Source organism: Apis laboriosa, unplaced genomic scaffold, assembly GCF_014066325.1.
Source record: "Apis laboriosa isolate Shangri-la unplaced genomic scaffold, ASM1406632v1 scaffold38_cov145, whole genome shotgun sequence".
NCBI lineage: Eukaryota > Metazoa > Arthropoda > Insecta > Hymenoptera > Apidae > Apis > Apis laboriosa.
This window is the reverse complement of record NW_025223092.1, coordinates 297,334-316,491: the sequence shown is the minus strand read 5'-3', so window position 1 is coordinate 316,491 and position 19,158 is coordinate 297,334. Positions and strand designations below refer to the sequence as shown.

Genomic DNA, 19,158 nt, shown 5'->3' with positions numbered 1-19,158 from the left:
TTCTTTCAACTTATAAATTATATTCAAATATTTTTGTTTTGTAGGTTTTCTTTTTTCTTTTCTTTTTAAAATTTATTATTATAGCAATAATATGGTTATCCATATTGTGGAGTATATAATTACAGACTATTTACGGATTAAGGACCTTTTATCATTGGATTTTTTTTTGATTCTATTTATATTATATTAGTTGATTTAATTTTTTTTAGAAAATGCTTATAAGAATACTATTTATAATGCTATTTAATAGATGAATTGATTTTGTCAAATTTTGTATTATTAATTTATCTGATTTTTCTGTGATTTTCACTGTGATAGAATCCTAATTCTAATTTTTGTATAATCGTCTTGGTTCTCTTAACTATTCTATTTATTATATATAGCAATAATTTATATTTTTTTTATAATAGTAAATAAATTGTCTAATGCTTTTACAATATGATTTTAATAATATATTATCATACTATCTTTCATTCTTGTATATAATATGTACAAATTTTTTCTAACAATTTTTGATTATATTCATTTAGATGATTAAGTAGATTATGATAAAAGTAATATTTTTTTTATTATAAAATATATTTCTATAATTTTTCTATATATTACATAGTATTACCATATTGAAAAATAAATATTTATTTATTTATATGATTAATTTCAAATATTTTTTATCATTTATTCTTTTAATAAAATATAAATCGGTTTTATTCGATTTTATTCTAAATCATCATTCTATTGTTAATTATTTGTTATTTTTTCACAATTTTTGCTTTTATATTTATTTTGCATATTTAAATCATAATAGCAATATGCAAATCAGAATCGTCCGCATTAAATTTTTTTTATTAGTAAATAAAGTTCTTTCTTCATTGAAATCAATCGTTTATTAATTAATTTTTTCTTATATTCTGTTGTTAATGGAAATTTTTTTTTCATCTTCCAGAAATTAATAAACTTGCACTTCTGCAGAATATAACTTGACAAAAAATTTTGCATGATATTAATTTGAAATTTGAAGCCATTCATATATAATCAATAATCCATTTTTTCCATCTCGATAATATTAGTAGTTTTCTACGACTCTTTCTTTTTCCATAATTTATTTCTTTTAATAATTTTTACAAATTTAAAAATAATTACATTTTGATTAGTTAACTTAACTTACTATTATTTAATGAATTTACTTATGTAAGACACATATTTGTTAAGATCACAAAAAGATATTATGAATATCGATACAAAAAATATTAAGTATACTATTATTTTTCCAACGCTATTTATCTCTTTTTTCTTTGTAATATGAATATTAATGAGAATATCTTTGCTTAATAAAAAATTTTTTCTTTTTAGATCAAAAAATTTATATTTTATTCATTATATTTACATTGTATAACGCGTATGTTATTATATACCGCGAATGTATCTGATTCATAATAAGCAGCAATTTTAAGCGAATTTCAAAATAAAAATATGTGCGTAATATATTACAGAAATTCTCGCTATTATATATTATTATATATAAATTATATATAAATTATATATTATATAAATTATTATAAATTATATTATATATAAATTATATATAATATTATATATAAATTATTATTATATATAAATTAATTCATTAAGTAAGTCATTTACATAGATTAAAATATTTTTAAAAATTATTTATTAAACAACAAAAATATTAGAAATACAGATTTTGAAGAGTTAAAAAATGTATTAAAATATCAACGAAATTATTAAACGATATTGTAAAAATTAATATACAAAATTCACTTAAATTCATTAAATGTAATAGCGGAAATATTAATTTTTAATATTATAAATATAGTTTTTTTATTTTAATTTAATCAATTTTCTACTATAATAATGTAATAAACTTATTTACTAAGAAATTTAATAAAGAGAAATTGTTTTTATATTTATTATATAAATTTTATTGTATTCTTTTATGTACTTTTGTACATTAAATTATTATATTTTATTTATAATAAAATAGAAATAAAATATAATAAAATAGAAATAAAATAACTTTTTTAATTCTAAATATTTTTTTTATTTTTTTATTTTTTATTATTTCTTATTTATTTCCGAATTTTTCTTTAATAATATTAATCTAAAATATTTTGCACTTTCATGAAAGATAGTAATGTTCTTATTTATCTTCATTCAATCGCTAAATTTGAAGTGATTAAAGTTATTAGGTCATATTAAGTCATAATCTATATATGTACATAAAAAATAATTTTCTATGCATAATATAGATACAATGAATTGCCGAATTTCAAACACAATCCATTCTAAAAAATGATTTAATTATCAAATTGTTTCAATTTCAAATTATCTTTTTTATTTGAAATAATGTAAATTAAATTAAATAAATGTATTTCAAATCTATAAAATTTATATAATATAAAACATTTTATTATATTTTCTATTTTAAAAGAATATATTAGTAAATAATAATAAAAGAAGTTTAAAAATAATTGAATATTTTTTTTTATAATACTACAAAATAGACAAATATTTTGTAATAATCAATTAATTAATAATTCCTATTTGTAATAATTAATGAATTGTGATTCATTAATATTATTCATTAACATCATCATTACTAGAATTTTGTTTTAAGAGATAAAATTAATATATTCAAATAAAATATTAGTTTATATATTTATATATATTATATTATTTTTCACAAAATAAAATTATTTTTCTTATGTAATTTATAAAATAATAAAATATTAAAGTATTTGAAATAATTATTTTAAATTATTTATTCAGAATGTTATTTTACTTTAAATATTGTAAAATATATCTAATAATAATAATAATTGTGTATAATTTTTTTAAAAAAAATAAAAAAATTATAATAATATGTAAACTAGTACAATAAAATGTAAATTAAATAATGAAAATGTTGAAGATATGAATAAATAGAAAAATTATTTTTATGAAAATATTGGTTAAGACAAAAATTCCATCAGAAGTGGAAAATTTTAATATTGATTATGACTTATGACCTTTATTCATTGTTTGTTAGGCTTAATGAATTCATTAAAATTTAATTTGTCACTCTACTTTCAATAATATAGTTCATAATTTATGTTATAATTACAATCTTTGAGTTCTTATTAAATATATCGTCAATTATCTTTTTATTGCAATTATTTTTTAATATTTCTTTAAATATATCAATTTATATTTTCATCAATTTATATATCAATTAAATATATTCAATTTATAATGTATTGTTGAAATGTTATACAATGGCTATGTAATAATTTAATGGAAAATTATATGGAACATTGTATATAATGAAATATATAATAATAGTATATATATATATATACTTTTATTTTTATTTTTATATATATATATGTATTATATGTTGTTTTCATATTTAATAACTAATGATCATATATTTCTATAATTATTGAATTAATGAAATGAAAATTAATGAATATTGTTCTTACTCCCAGGCAGCTTTTAGATATGTTCTTTATATTGGAATATATTATATTAAAATTCAATATATCTTTACATTAAATCATTTATAACTCAAATTTAATTAATAATAATAATTTAAATATTTGTCACATTTTCAAAATATAAGAAAATTAATACTACAATTTATTTCAATCAATTTAATAATTATTCAATAAATTATATAGCAATATAAATAGCAATATAGATTCGTAACAATAATGATCTTTACAAGATCATTTAATTGATTATGAAATATAGAAAATTTTCAGGAATATTTTACAAAAATATTGATAATAATTATTTCAAAAAATACATAACTGTATTATATACATATACATATAGTATATATATTTTATATATATATAGAAAAATATATAATTATATATATATATATGTTAATTATTATTTATAATACACATTTTATATGTGTTTTAATATATTTTATATGTATGTATTATAACATTTGTTAATTAAACTATGTACTTATATATTTATATGTATATATATACACATATATACATAGTTTTCAAAGACATAAATTAACTTCTTCATTTAATTATTATTCATTTAATAAAATATATCGAAGTATTATTTAAGAAATATTTTATTCTACTTAAAGTAATTTGATTTAGAATCTACAGTTTAATTATACGATAAAATTATAAAATTTTAATGACTATTAATTATTCCTAAATATTTGTAATAATATTTCAATGAATATTAAAAATATTAGATTCTCCTAATAAAAAATTGTAACTTATAATTTTTAATTTGTATTTTACTTTCAAAGAATTAAAATATTATTTATTATTTAAATATATTGTTTGAATCTATGATTCTAGAAGAAGAAAAGAAAAATGATATGTCATAATGAAAATCAAATATTTAAAATAATAAAGTTGAAAAATCAGCATTATATTTAGTTTTATTATGAATATTTCATTGTGAATTTATTTTATATATAAAATTAATAACAAAAGATTTTAATTTTAAAAATTTTCAAAACAATTATCATGTATCATAATATTTCTGTATAAGAATATTTTTAAGAAAATGTATTATGTATATATACTTACATATATAATTTTAATTCTACAATTTTACAGAATTTATTTTAATTGAACTCTTCAATTAAATCACGATTTATTCAAATTATTGTAATATTATTATATATTTAAGTAATAACTTTTAAAATAGAGTTAAAAATATTTTAAGAAACTTATTAATAAAAAATATAGATTAGTTGCAATTTAATGTTTTAAACAACATAAATTTTTTTTCTGATTTAATAATTTTTAATATTTGACAATTTATTAGTAATTAATATTATGATAATTGAATAATCATCTATGTTTCAGATCATAAATTATAATGATTTTATTATTATTATTATATAATAATTAAAAATTTTTTTATCACGATTTTGTTATAATAACATGTTATATATATAATTGATATTATTTGTTTATAATTAAATGATTGATTTATAATAAAAAAATTTTAATCGTAGATCAAAATCATACACAATAAATAATTTAAGAAAAAGAAATTTAATATAATATTTAATTTTATTTATTTAAATAATATGTAATAATAAATATAAAAATATATATATTAAAATTCTTATATTTCTATTTTAGGACAAATCTACGAAAATTAGACAAGCATGATATTTCTGAATTTAGCAATACTTCTATTTTCTATAATAAGCAACAATTTATTCGAACAGTACGCGAAATGGAAGATACAATTTTAATTCCCAAGCAGCTTTTAGATTTAACTGTAAACGATTTACAAGATAAAATTTATTTGGAAGATAAATATAATTCTATTGTTAAAGCAATTTGGCCTAATACAGATTTGTATCACCTTTATAATATTATTAATGAAAGTCGAAATGTTATGGTCGCATGATCATATGAACAATTGTCATGATTCAGAAGAAGATTCCGTTTTAATACAAAAATTTAAACGTGCTAGGTATTTATACTATACACATCAATGTATAGTATAAAAAGTATTGGTACTTCCTCTTTTCAGAATCAGATGTAATCATTGAAAATTATTCTAAATATGATAAATGAAGACAGTGCTGATACTATTATATGATCTTTTAAAAAACATTTACATGGATTACATTTTAATATTTCAAAAATGACATTAACTGCTGAATATTTGATATTAACATATCAAAGAATGGTCAATCATCAAACATAATTTTTTAAAAATTAATTAAAAATACTATAAAAAGTAACATATTATAAATTAAAAAATCATATTATATTACATCATATTATAAATTTATTAAAATATATTGCACAAATTAATACGAACAAATAAATATATTACATTGTCACTTACAGATAAGCTATATATAAAACTATTTACATTATTTTGATTGTACTTTCTAATTTATATTATATATTATATATAGGAATTATATATAATATATTATATATTAAAGAAAAAATTGAATATGATATAATAAAAAAATTTAAAAAAATTAACAAAATGATATTTTTTTATAATTTTTTATTTCTTTTTGAAATCATATTATTTTTTTTTTTGGAATCATATTAAATATTTATTTCTTAATACATTTACAGATATTTATAGATATATTTATTTTTAAAAAAATATAATGTATTAGAAAACAATAATTTTTAAAAAAATAAGATGTATTTATTGTAATATTAAAAAAACGACTAAAGAATATAAAAAACTATAAATTTTTATATGAAAAATGCTGCTATTTGTGGCATTAATATAATAATTATTAAAAATTTAGACATAATATATTTACAAAATTGAATTTCTTTACGAATTTTTTTTTATATTACAAATTAAAAATCGAAAAATATCGAAAAATATTCAAAATTGTCCTTCACATAATTATATAACTATCATAAAATATTAAATTTTGTCAATAGAGATGTTTAAATTAATTGTTTCCTATTTAATCGAAGATAAAATCGTTATTAGTTCTTAAAGTTGTTATTATTGTATATGAAATGTAAAATTTCAAAAATGTATAAAAGTATTCAAAATTTAGACTTAATGTGCCGTTAAATTATATTTATACATGCCAATTTAAAGTTTGAAATTTGCTGAATATAATGACAATTTTAATGTATGTATATATATATATATAATATATATATATATATATATAAACAATTTTTATAAATATATGTATAAATAATGTAATAAATAACTTACTTTTTGTAATTGAATTCATAGAGAATATATGAAGATTAAGTATAGTTTTTTTTTAATGGAATTATTTTTTTTATTGTATTATTCGATTTAATAGTTTTTCATAAAAATATTAATATATTCGTATAAAAAAACTATTAGTTTACAAGATATTTTAATTTGAATTTTTTAAAATTTATCATATGAAAAATAAAAAGAATATGAACAGAAGATTATTTTGCATATTTCTTGTTTTTTTTACGATCTAAGTTCTAAAATTTAAATTAAAATTGATTTTATTAAATTGAAATTTTTATTAAAAATTTTTTTTTTCTATTAATCATTAAAAGTAAAAGTTCTCAAAAAAATTCTGAAAACAAAGCACTTAATTTAATTATATCAATATATTAGTGAAATGATAAAATTGATTATATGATTTATTCAAAATATAAAAATCACTAATAAGTAATTGATTTAAATAAATTTTTTTTATTATTTATTATTTTTTTTATTTTTTTTAATTTTTTATTATATTTTTTTATTTTTTTTTATGATGAGAATGATTAAATTGTGATAAATAATAAGTTTGATTTCCAGGATAAATAGAATATATGGGATTAAAAAAAAATTTAATTTTAAATTTCCAAGATCAAAACAAGTTTTTTTAAGAGATCTTCACTGATTTGAAAATATTTAATTTATTTAGAATCGGTAAAACATTTTTTATTCTCTGTATTTCTAAATCAAATCCAATACAAAAAATTTGTGAGATATTATTATTATGCATAAAAAATAATGTTATATATACAAAATATTGGAATTATATAGTATACAAAGTTTATAGCATATAATATGTAATATTTCAAACCTAATATATTTGATCAAAAAATTAAGATGATTCAGAATTTTCAACATTTTTCATAAAATTTAAATAAAGTTTTAAATTATAAATTTTATTAATTATTAATGTATTTTGCATATACATATTAATAATTTAAAATATTTTATTATAATATATAATATTATTTTTTATTATCCTACTATATGATCAAGCAATTCTTTTGTGAATCTAATTGAGAATATTGAAATTCACACTTACATACAAATATTGTATACAAATCTTCCGTTAAGGATAAAACCAGGACTAATTTGTGAAGCAATAGCTTGAATTTCATTATCAATATCTTTAATATTTTCAACAGTTTAGATTTTAATAATAATTTATATACAATTCTTTACAGTTTTCTAGATATTCAATAGCAGTTGAAATTAAGATATAATAGCGATAATCATTTTAGAAATCACACTTGCATGCCAAATATCTTGCAATAAAAGTATAGAAGCGGTCGCAAGGATCTTCTTCCCCATACGCTCCTTCGCGAGGTTCATTCTTGGAATCATCCTAGCGCGATTATTAATTCTTTTTAATTCCTTTTAATTTGTATTTTCACAGAAAATATGATATGATTGAAGAAAAAACTAAGATACGTGATAATTTTCCAGAATCAGATAGAATTCAGCATAGATACAATTCAAATTAGAGTTAGATAGAATTCAGTTGCCAATCAGCTAATTCTAAATAGTTAAAATCAATTACTATCAGTTCATTCAAAGTTCACAATACAAATAATTGTACAGTCCTACAACCATAGATATAGCATGCAGTTTAGATATCTCATTAAATAATATTCAAAATCTTATTAAGTTAGACTTTAACATCATTCAAAAATAAAAGATATGATAAAATACATACAGAACAAATCAAAAAAAATATATAAATAATTATAAAAATACTTAATAGTAATAAATATTATTATTAAATGCTATATTAAAAATCCAAAAAAATTGAAAATTGTAAGTAATCTTAATTTTTTGATTAGACATTGTAAAATTCGAATATATATTTATTTGTAAATAATTTGACATTTAAAAGAATCGAATTTGATGAATTTAAATTTGAAAAATCATAATAAAATTTGAAAAATTATGGTTTCATTTAAAATTTGATCAGATTATTTCTTAAAAATATAATAAAATTATTAATTAAAAGTATATATAAAATGTATTATATGTATTATGTATTATATATAAAATAATTATTAAAAATAATATGATTAAAAATAATAATATAATTATAATAGAGGCTAGTTTATAGAGATTATGTAATATTTTAATTGATTATTAATTTTTCAAATTAAATAAAATCACTTTTATAAAATATTGAACAGAAATATTGGGCATTTTCACGTGACGATAGCGTTAGATACTTGGCAATTTGAAAACAGTCAGTATAACATGAATCAAACTGGTAACTCGCCAACACCATATATCTAATATTGTATTTAATATTGCAATGCAACAGATTTACGCATTTAATGATTAATCAATGTTTTCTATTCATAATTCATTAAAATCGTTCGTTGAAACAAAGGAAAAAATTTTTCACAAATTATTAAAACCTTATATTATATAACTGATTTCTAGTCTTATATGTATATTATATATTATCTTATATGTAATTCTTTTGACAATTTATAAAATTCGAAAATCTAAAAAATATATTTCATTTTCAAAAATTTAATATATTTTTTTACGGGATTTAAAATCATGTTGAGTTTCATTGATTTCATTTCAATGGTTAACAGGAATCGTTTATAATAAGTATCATTTTTTGATTATATATTATAATTTTATAAATTCTAAGTAACATAATAAGTAAATTTTAAGTAATATGATAAGATCTTTAAAAAAACTTTTTTAAAAAATTGCAAATTAAAAATTTATTTATAATTTTTAAATAATAAAAAATTCTTATATTTAAAAAATAATTATTTAGAGAAATTAATAATATGAATAAATAAATTTTTATTTATTATTATATGATATTTTACATTTTACATTCTGTCAATTTTACATTACATTCTGATGTAATTAATTGTTTTTATCAACTTTCTTTTATGTTATATATATATTTTTGTATATTATAAATATTGATCTTTCGCTAATAATTGATTATGATTGTATATGATTTGATTTTTTTTTTATTTATTTCGAAATCATGAACATTTGAAATAAATGATTTCTTATTTTTCATATTCTGCATCTTCTATTTTATTTGCTTCCTTTATAATGTTCACATTATGATAAATAAGTGTTTACATACATATATATTATATTTAACATGTCTATATTTATTCTTATATTTTTTTTATACGAAGCGATTAAGAAAAAAAATAATATTATGATAATGATTTAGCGTATTTATGATTTAATATTAATATTATGACATAATTAATATTATGACATCATTTATTAAATCAGTTTTTATTATCATTATTTTTATCATTATATTTTTATTTAATCAGTTATTAATAATTAATAAAAATTACATTCACTATAAATATATATAAATCATAAATGATATGGAATTCTTTGAATGATATAATTAAATAATGAATAAATTATATAATAATAAATAATAATAATAAATAATAATAAATAATTTAAATTTGTGCGTTGGTATTTTTATTTTCTAAATAGATTGAATAAAAATTCAATATAACATAAATTTATAAAAATTCCTAACTGTATAGAACTTTGCATATAAATAATTTTTAAATCACTGAATTTTTAAAATTAAAATAAACATTTTAATTTTATCAAAATCTGTTGAAAACATAAAAAATATTAGACAATTATAATATTCTTTTTTAAATTTCAGTTATTTAGTTTTAAACATAATATTTTTTATATTTTAATTTTTTTTTATCATACTAATCACATTCAACAATGAACAAATTTCATATATGTACAAATGATTTCTTATTTCGTTTCCAATTTATACATTGCTGTTACTAAACTTAAATATACTAAAGCCAAGTTTACGTGATAACATACCAAGCATATATGCTATATTTTTGTACATACAATATATATAGTTAGATGCATCATATGAATGGAATAACGATGGTAGTGCCATCTGTAGATATTTCTTTTTTTAATATGAAAATAAAATACCGCCAATTCAATGTTGATCGCATGTATGTTAAATTTTTCATTGATGTTTTAGAATTAGAAATTTTTATTTTATTATAGGTAAACACATATAAAAGAAAATTTTGAAAAAGTATCGAATTGATTTTAGTTCTTCAATGTTTTGACCTGCATGACAATGGCGGATTTTATGTTTATCACATATTTTATATTATCGTTGACGCTAAAATTATGTCCAGGTATACAAATATATACTTTTCAATTAAATAAATATTTTATTTGGATAATAATTAATAATAAATAATTATTTGGAAAATATTTGGATATAACAATTTAAAAATAAAATTTTAATTTTACTTCTATTTAATATTTTGTAGTAATATCTAACACCTATTTATTGTTATTCTTTAAATTGAATTTTTTTAATTTTTTTTTTTTTTATTAATTTGATATTTAATATATCTTATATCTAAATAATATAAATATACATTTGCTTCATCAAAAAAACAATGCTTCATAATGTCTTGAAATATATTTCAATGGTTAACAGGAATCGTTTTTAGGAGAAGAAGAGAAGTTTACTTTATTAGAACATGATTTTTCTGTTGAAAGTGAAGAACTACAAAAATCTATAGATATTATGGTTTTTAATAGCAGTTCAATGGGACAACAGCGTTTTAAATGTCATACTTGCGAGGGGCCAGATTGTTTACATTCTGATATCTGTTATAATGCAGTTACTGTAATGTTTCTTATATTATTATAGATAAAATGATTGAATTAAAGAATATTAGAGAAAATAATATATTTTTTAATGTTTAATAGTGCTGGAAATCTAGAGTAAGACAATCAGATGGTATAGAAAGTGTAAGTAGAGGATGTACGTCATCAATAGATCAAATGTTATTGATATGTAATAAACAATTACCACCACGTATAATTCAAAATGATAATAAAAAAAGACATGTTAGTGGATCCTTAAAAGGTGTACAATATTATGTTGAATGTTGTCAAACAGATTTTTGCAATAGTGGGTCATTTCCAATATTACATGATTTTAATGGAGGTAAATATGTATATGTTGCATTATATTCAGATTTTATTTATATATTTATTTCCTATAATCTATTTTCTAATATTTTAATATTTTTTTTAGATATTGTTGAAGAAAATTATGCAATTAAATTAACATTGGCAATTTTGGGTCCTATGATTGGATTCTGTATAATTGCTGGAATAATACTATTTTATTTATTGGTATGTAGAACTCGTAGAAAAAGGACTTTGACTGCAAGGCGTAATAAACTTGTTATAGATTCTGAAATGGAATCGTCTATTCTACATTTTTCATTTTCTTCTCCAACATCCACTAATATGTATCATTCTCATGAACTAAAAGCAACTGCAGCTGGTGATAGCACATTAAAGGTATGTCATGTAATGTTATTTGTAGTAGTTATTTGAACTTAAAAATAAATTAGTAAAAAAGAGATATTTCAAAATGAATTTTATAAATTCAAGAAAAGAAACTAAAATTCTTAAATAAAATCATTTATTATTTATATTTGATATCTTGAGATGATGTATAATTTTATCATGGATAATGAAAATGTTACAATATATAGAAATTAAATGATATATAACTAAAATATGTATATAATAAGTAATCATTTAAGATAAATCAGAAAAAAATATTAAAGAGTTAATATATTTATTAACTTTTGATTTTAAAGATAAAAAAAAAATATGTTAATATATAACAATATCAAATGACTATCTTTTGCTCTTTGCTTCATTCCGTAAAAACTTCTAATGCCTATAATGATTAAAATTTCAATTGTGTATAATTTAATAAATAAGTTTTAAGCAATATTTTTATATTTGTTTTGACTTCTAGAATTAATTCTAAAAAAGTATCTCACAAATATATTAACACTAATTTTTGATAAATTTTTTTTAGATATTGTTAAAAAAAATTATACATAATTTTTTCATTTTAATATTTTTTAAAACAAATTATTAAGTTAATATTGATAATTTTGAGTCCTATGGTTGGATTCTATTGCTGAAATATAAGATGATATAATATCTCGCAATTTATTTTTTGTTAATAAAAAATAGATCAATTATATAAATATTAAATATTTTAATAAATTTTATTTATTAAAAGATATAGAAAATATACATTTATTTAGATACTCATTTAATATATTTTTGTTAATATTTTTTATTAATCGATATATTTAGATTTTAAATTACTTTTATATTTTATGAAAGATATAATAGCATTATTTCTTTTATATGAATATTTAAATATCAAAAAATTTTTTTTAATATTCAAATATTCAAATACAATGAGATATTAAATAGTAAGTACATAATTCAATTTAAATTTAATAGTTTATATAATACACTAAACTACTGTACATATTCAAAATGAAACATATTAATAAATAATAAAGCATCTAAACATAAAATAAAAAAATTATTAAAAATAAGAAATTAATAAAAATGTAAAAAATGTAAAATTAATAAAAATGTAACATTTAAAAAATATTTTAAAAATAGCAGATCAATTAGAAATATTAAGTTTAAATTTTCTATTAAAAAATTTTTCATTCTATTAACTGAAACTGAAATAAAATATTATATATATTATATGTATAATATCTAATATCTAAATATCTTTTGAAGCATTTCAAACTTTCAAAAAAAAATGATATTGGATATGAAAAAATATAATACAAATAATCTAATATATAAAAATATAATATAATAATCTAAATAATAAAAATATTATAATGTGTAATTTAGATGCTTTAAAGATTTGAGATCCAAAAACTTGAATATTATAATATTAATATTATTAATGTTATGTTTATTCTTTAAAATAAAATTTAAGTATATTCCAAAGTTTCTTTTAATCAAACTATGAACATATTTTATGAACAAAAATAAGAAAAAAATATTATATAAGTTTTTAAAACATTTTATTTAAAAATAAAAATATGAAGTTATAAACAATTTATTCTTGTTCAATATAACATAAAAATAAAATTTTGAAATTTTTTCTCTAGAAATAAATAATTAAATAATTAAAGTAAAAGTTTATAGATATAATTGATAAATAAATTGATTTTTTTACATTTTTTTTATTTTACATTATTTCTTTTATTTTATTTATTTAAAAATTTTCTATGAAATTTAAATATTATATAATTGTATATTATGAAATATATAGGAATATTTGGATGGAAGAAGTTTAACCAGTGGATCAGGATCTGGATTACCATTATTAGTACAACGAACATTAGCTAAACAAGTAGCATTAGTAGAATGTCTTGGAAGTGGTGGTAATGGTGGATTTGGTGGAGAAGTTTGGAGAGGAATATGGCATGGTGAAAATGTTGCTGTAAAAATATATTTTTCACGTGACGAAGCAGCTTGGGCTCGTGAAACAGAAGTTTATTCTCAATTATTACCATCAAGACATGATAACATTCTTGGATATGTTGGGAGTGATATGACAAGTAGAGCAAGTTGTACTCAACTTTGGCTAGTAACACATTATCATCCAATAGGCTCACTTTTCGATTATTTAAATCGAACACCTCATTCTTTAACACATCATCAAACACTCAATATCTGTTTGAGTATTGTGAATGGATTACTTTATTTACATACAGAAATTCATGGAACAAGAGGAAAACCTGCTATGGCACATCGTAATTTGAAATCTAAAAATATTCTTGTTAAAACTAATGGTAGTTGTGTAATTGCTGATTTTGCATTAGCAGTAACACAAGATCGATTAGCTACAGATAGAATTGATTTGAAACAAGGTACAAAACGATATATGAGTCCAGAAATTCTTGAACAAACGTATGTAATATTTTTTATTATATTATATTTTTCCCACTTACTTTATAGTATTAGGAAAAGATAACTTAATTTTTTTGAATGAAATTATATAATTTTTAAATTATAAAATTAATAAATTGTTTCCTATAAAAAATATAAAAAATAAAAATATATCATATAAAAAAATATTAATATATTTTTAACAAAATTAAATTAATTATTAAATTTAATAAAATTGTTTTAAAAGATATTTATAGAGATTTTAATTTGAATTTTTTAAGAAATATATCGGATTTAAAAACAAGAAATTCAAATATTAATTTTGATTTCAAGTTAAAATATTTTCTAAACTAATCATATTTGTTGAAAATAGATTAATATTTCAATACATATCTCTTTTCTATATGTATATATATATATATATATAATATCATAATAATATCATAATAATATCATAATAATATTAATTGATATATCAAATGTTGCATTTAAAAAAACCTAGTTGATTTTCAAACATTTATAAATCATTTATAAATATGATACCTATAAAAAAGAAATAACTTTAATATATCTATTATATATTATATCTATTATATTTTATTATTATATTATTATTATATTTTATCTTATATCTATTATATATTAACTATTTAAAATAACTTTTGTATAAAATATTTGTTTTATTACAAGAAGTTATTATGAATTATGAAAATTATGCAAAATTATGCAAAACAAAAAAAAATGTTTTAAATAAATATTAGTGATTATGATATATAAAAAATTATTATATATATTATATATGTTATATTATATGATATATATTGAAAAAATCAAAAAATATATTTTTATTCTTAAAATATATATTTTTTTAATTTTTTACAATTCAAATTACTAAACCTCAGTTAACTTTAATCATTAATTTGAAAAATATAATTTAAAAAATTAAATTTTTTTTTAATTTTTAATGAAATTTTTTAGTATATAAAACATAATTGATTATATTTTTTTTAGTGGAATATTACTTTAAGAAAGTAAAATCAGTGCTCAAAATTTCAATTTTTTTTTTTTAAATATAATTTTATAATATGCAAATAATATAAATGCAATATAAATGCAAATTTTAAATTACAAAATAAAATTTTAAATTATAAAATATTTCATTTTTAATATTTTATTACTTTTATAAAAAATACCTCTATATAAAATTACATTCAAAATTGAAAAATGCTGAAACTTTCAGGAATTGATTTTATTTTTTCAAAGAAATTTTTTATCAATAAAAAAAAATTGCTTCATGTATAAATTTATTATGTTATATATATACATATAAATTTTTAAGAAAATCACAAATTTTGAGTAAAATAAATTATCTAATGTAATATAATAAATAAACAGAATAAATATTTTTATAATTAATTAATAATAAGTAATATTGTATAGTAGTAATATTGTTTAACATTATTTAAGATATTTATTAAGATATTATATTCTAGATTTATTCGAATATTAAAAATAAATAAAATTAAATAACTTCAAACCATTTAAATATTAGTAACAATTATCAAACTATAAAACTAGATATTTACTTACTAATATAATTTGTTGATTATACATAGTAATAATAATTAAAATAAAAAAAATTTCTTATTTGATATAAAAGAAAAAAATGAAAAATATAAATATCAATATATATTTAATACAATATATATTTAATCGATATATATTTAATATTTAATAATTTTAATTTATATTTACAATTTAAATAATAAATAATAAATATTTAAGTTGAAAAATAAAATTTTATTTTAAATGTTTTTAGGATAAATATTGAGTGTCTGGAGAATTTTCGACGTGCAGATATATATAGTTTAGGACTGATATTATGGGAAGTTTGTAGAAGGTGTATAAGTAATGGTGTTGCATTAGAATATGTAGCACCATATTCTGAATGGCTTTCTAATAACCAAGAACCATCTATTGAAGAAATGAAAAAATTAGTATGTTTGGATCAACATAGACCACCTCTTCCTAATAGATGGCATTCTGATCCAGTAAATATCTACTGTATTAATTATTTAAATTTCAAGAAAAAATTTTATTTAAATATTTATAGTTTATAATGAAAATTGTTATAAAGTGCTTATTATTTTTTCTAATATTGCTATTTTTATTAATATTTATATGCAGAATATTTGAAGAAAATAGATGGAAAATTAAAAAAGTGAAATTAAAATAAATATAAAAGTTAATATATATATATAAAAATATCTATTGAAGCTTATTTTTCAAGTCGTAAGCAATTTAAAATAGCATTAGTGAGATAAAGATAGAGTAAGATATGACAGATCCTTTTATCTATTGCAAATTTAATTGTTTTTAATTTGAAAAATAAATTTTAAAGGAATTTTTTAGTTACTCCTTAAATCTTTTACTTTTATTCGAAATTTATTTTACTTTCATCAGAACATATTATAATATTAATAAATAGTTTATTTTTGTATTTTAGTATTATCTTCTGTTTTAGCATCTTCTAATAGAGATTATATGTAATAAATATTGTTTATATAAAAATATAATAATAATATATATAATATATTATTATTTAATAATTTAATAATATATTATTTAATAATATATTAAATAATAATACATATTTTACAGACATTGGCTGGTTTGGGAAAACTAATGAAAGAATGTTGGCATGGGAAACCTGCAGCACGTCTACCTGTTCTTAGAGTAAAAAAAACACTTGTTAAATTAGCAGCTAATGATACACGTGTTCATTTATCTCTTGATTAAGTAGCATGTTTGAATACGTATTATTTTATGCAGATATTTATTAATATGAGTACAATAAGCTGTGTGACTTCTGTAAATTTATTTCTTTTTTGCGAAATATGAAAGACAATTATATAATCTTTGTGTTATCATTTATTTTATTATTCATATATTTATAATCATCTTAAATTAAACAAAAAACTTCAAAGAAATTAATTCTCGTTTAATATGATTTTAAGATCATAAGTTACAATTTTTATAAATTAATATTTGTGTACTATATTTTATAGCAGTTTTTATAATGTATTTAGTAATTAATATTGTGAAAATATTATTTTTTTTTATTAAACATAATAAAATCATATTATCTTAGATAATTTAATTAAATAAAATTGTTTATTTCTTGAAATTAATTATCATAATTGATTATATATATTTATATATATATTATATATATATTTGATATTTCAATTAGATGAATTAGTATTAGTATGATCAATATGTTTTTTTTAACTTAATTATTATAATATAACAATTCATAATTGAAAAATTCAAAAATACATTTTTATTAGAAAAATTTTATATCATTAATTGTTGATATTGGAATAATCTTATAATTATTCATGTGTACATATATATATATGTATACAATTGATGACAATTCATAAAAATTTTATTAAAATAAATATAAGGTTATTATATAGATATTAATTATTAAGAAATATTTTGCAGATAAAACAATCGTATTCAAAACATTAATAAATTGATAATTAAACTATTAATTAATACTACTAATTGATAATTAATAGTACATTTCTTCGGCATATTATTATTTTTGTACATGTATAAACGTTAACAAAATGTGTAATAAAACTTATAATTAGTACCGTTATTTATTCTTAAAATTTATCAATATTTTGGTTATATTCACATTTAGCATTCTATTTTTTATAAAATACTATCTATTCTTAAAGTTAATTTTTGTTAAATAAAATAAAGAATATTTTCATATTTTTACATAAAATTTTTGATATTCAAAAAAAGGACTCAAATTTCATTTAACTATAAATATAATTTAAAAAAATATAATTTAAAATATAAATTTAAAAAATTATGTTATTTTTGTTGTTAATAATAAAATAAAATATAATATAATATAATATAAGAATTTGAAATAAAAAATATAAAATATCTATATTAAACAAATTAAAAATAAACTTTTTCGATGTTAAAATATTTTTTGAACGATTTCTTTATGAATGCATCTTCTGATCTGATTTTTACTTTTCAACTTCTTAATTAATTCTTATTGAATTTATTAATAATCTTAGAAACGCATTTTCTTTTTTTTTTTATTATAGAATTATGATTTTAGATAAATTTATTAATTCCTTATGTAATAATACAAGAAAAAAAATAATCAATTAAAACAGCATTATAATATCATAGATAGCATAATTTGCTAAATTTTAATAGATATAATACATTCTTTAATATGAATGATTATTAAGAAAAAAGTTCTTGTATTAAAATATTTTATGTAAAAAAATTTTTTTCATTTCCATAATTTTTCAAAAAATTTTTTATATTTTCAAATTAAATTTTATTATTAATTTTTTAGTTTGAAGATTTAATAAGAAAAAAATATCTATGTTATTGAAATTATATGATATACATATTAAAAAAAGGATATTTTAAAGAATATTTCATAATAAAATAATAATTCTATATTATATATAGAATTCTATTAATATTAAATATTTTATATTCTATTTTATTTCTATTCTATATTAAATATATAAATAATATTACAAAAAAAAAATTTTCAATTGTATAGAT

At 16.7% G+C, this 19,158-nt stretch overlaps 1 protein-coding gene across 4 annotated transcripts in view; it reads left to right on the top strand.

The window, feature by feature from the left end:
- The window catches only part of LOC122715569 (activin receptor type-1-like), a 57,891-nt gene extending 40,366 nt beyond the window's left edge, over positions 1-17,525 (top strand). The window contains exons 1-8 of one of the 4 annotated variants that reach the window (XM_043937847.1): positions 10,694-10,727; positions 10,832-10,919; positions 11,244-11,422; positions 11,506-11,746; positions 11,837-12,108; positions 13,922-14,562; positions 16,361-16,592; positions 17,203-17,525. In XM_043937847.1, the coding sequence (XP_043793782.1) occupies positions 10,853-10,919; positions 11,244-11,422; positions 11,506-11,746; positions 11,837-12,108; positions 13,922-14,562; positions 16,361-16,592; positions 17,203-17,340 (1,770 nt within the window). In that variant the 5' untranslated portion in view covers positions 10,694-10,727; positions 10,832-10,852 and the 3' untranslated portion in view covers positions 17,341-17,525. Of the gene's footprint in view, positions 1-10,693; positions 10,728-10,814; positions 10,920-11,230; positions 11,423-11,505; positions 11,747-11,836; positions 12,109-13,921; positions 14,563-16,360; positions 16,593-17,202 lie in introns of those variants that run through there. The other 3 variants (XM_043937848.1, XM_043937846.1, XM_043937849.1) reach the window with 3 other exon arrangements.
- The last annotated feature ends 1,633 nt before the right edge of the window (positions 17,526-19,158 follow it).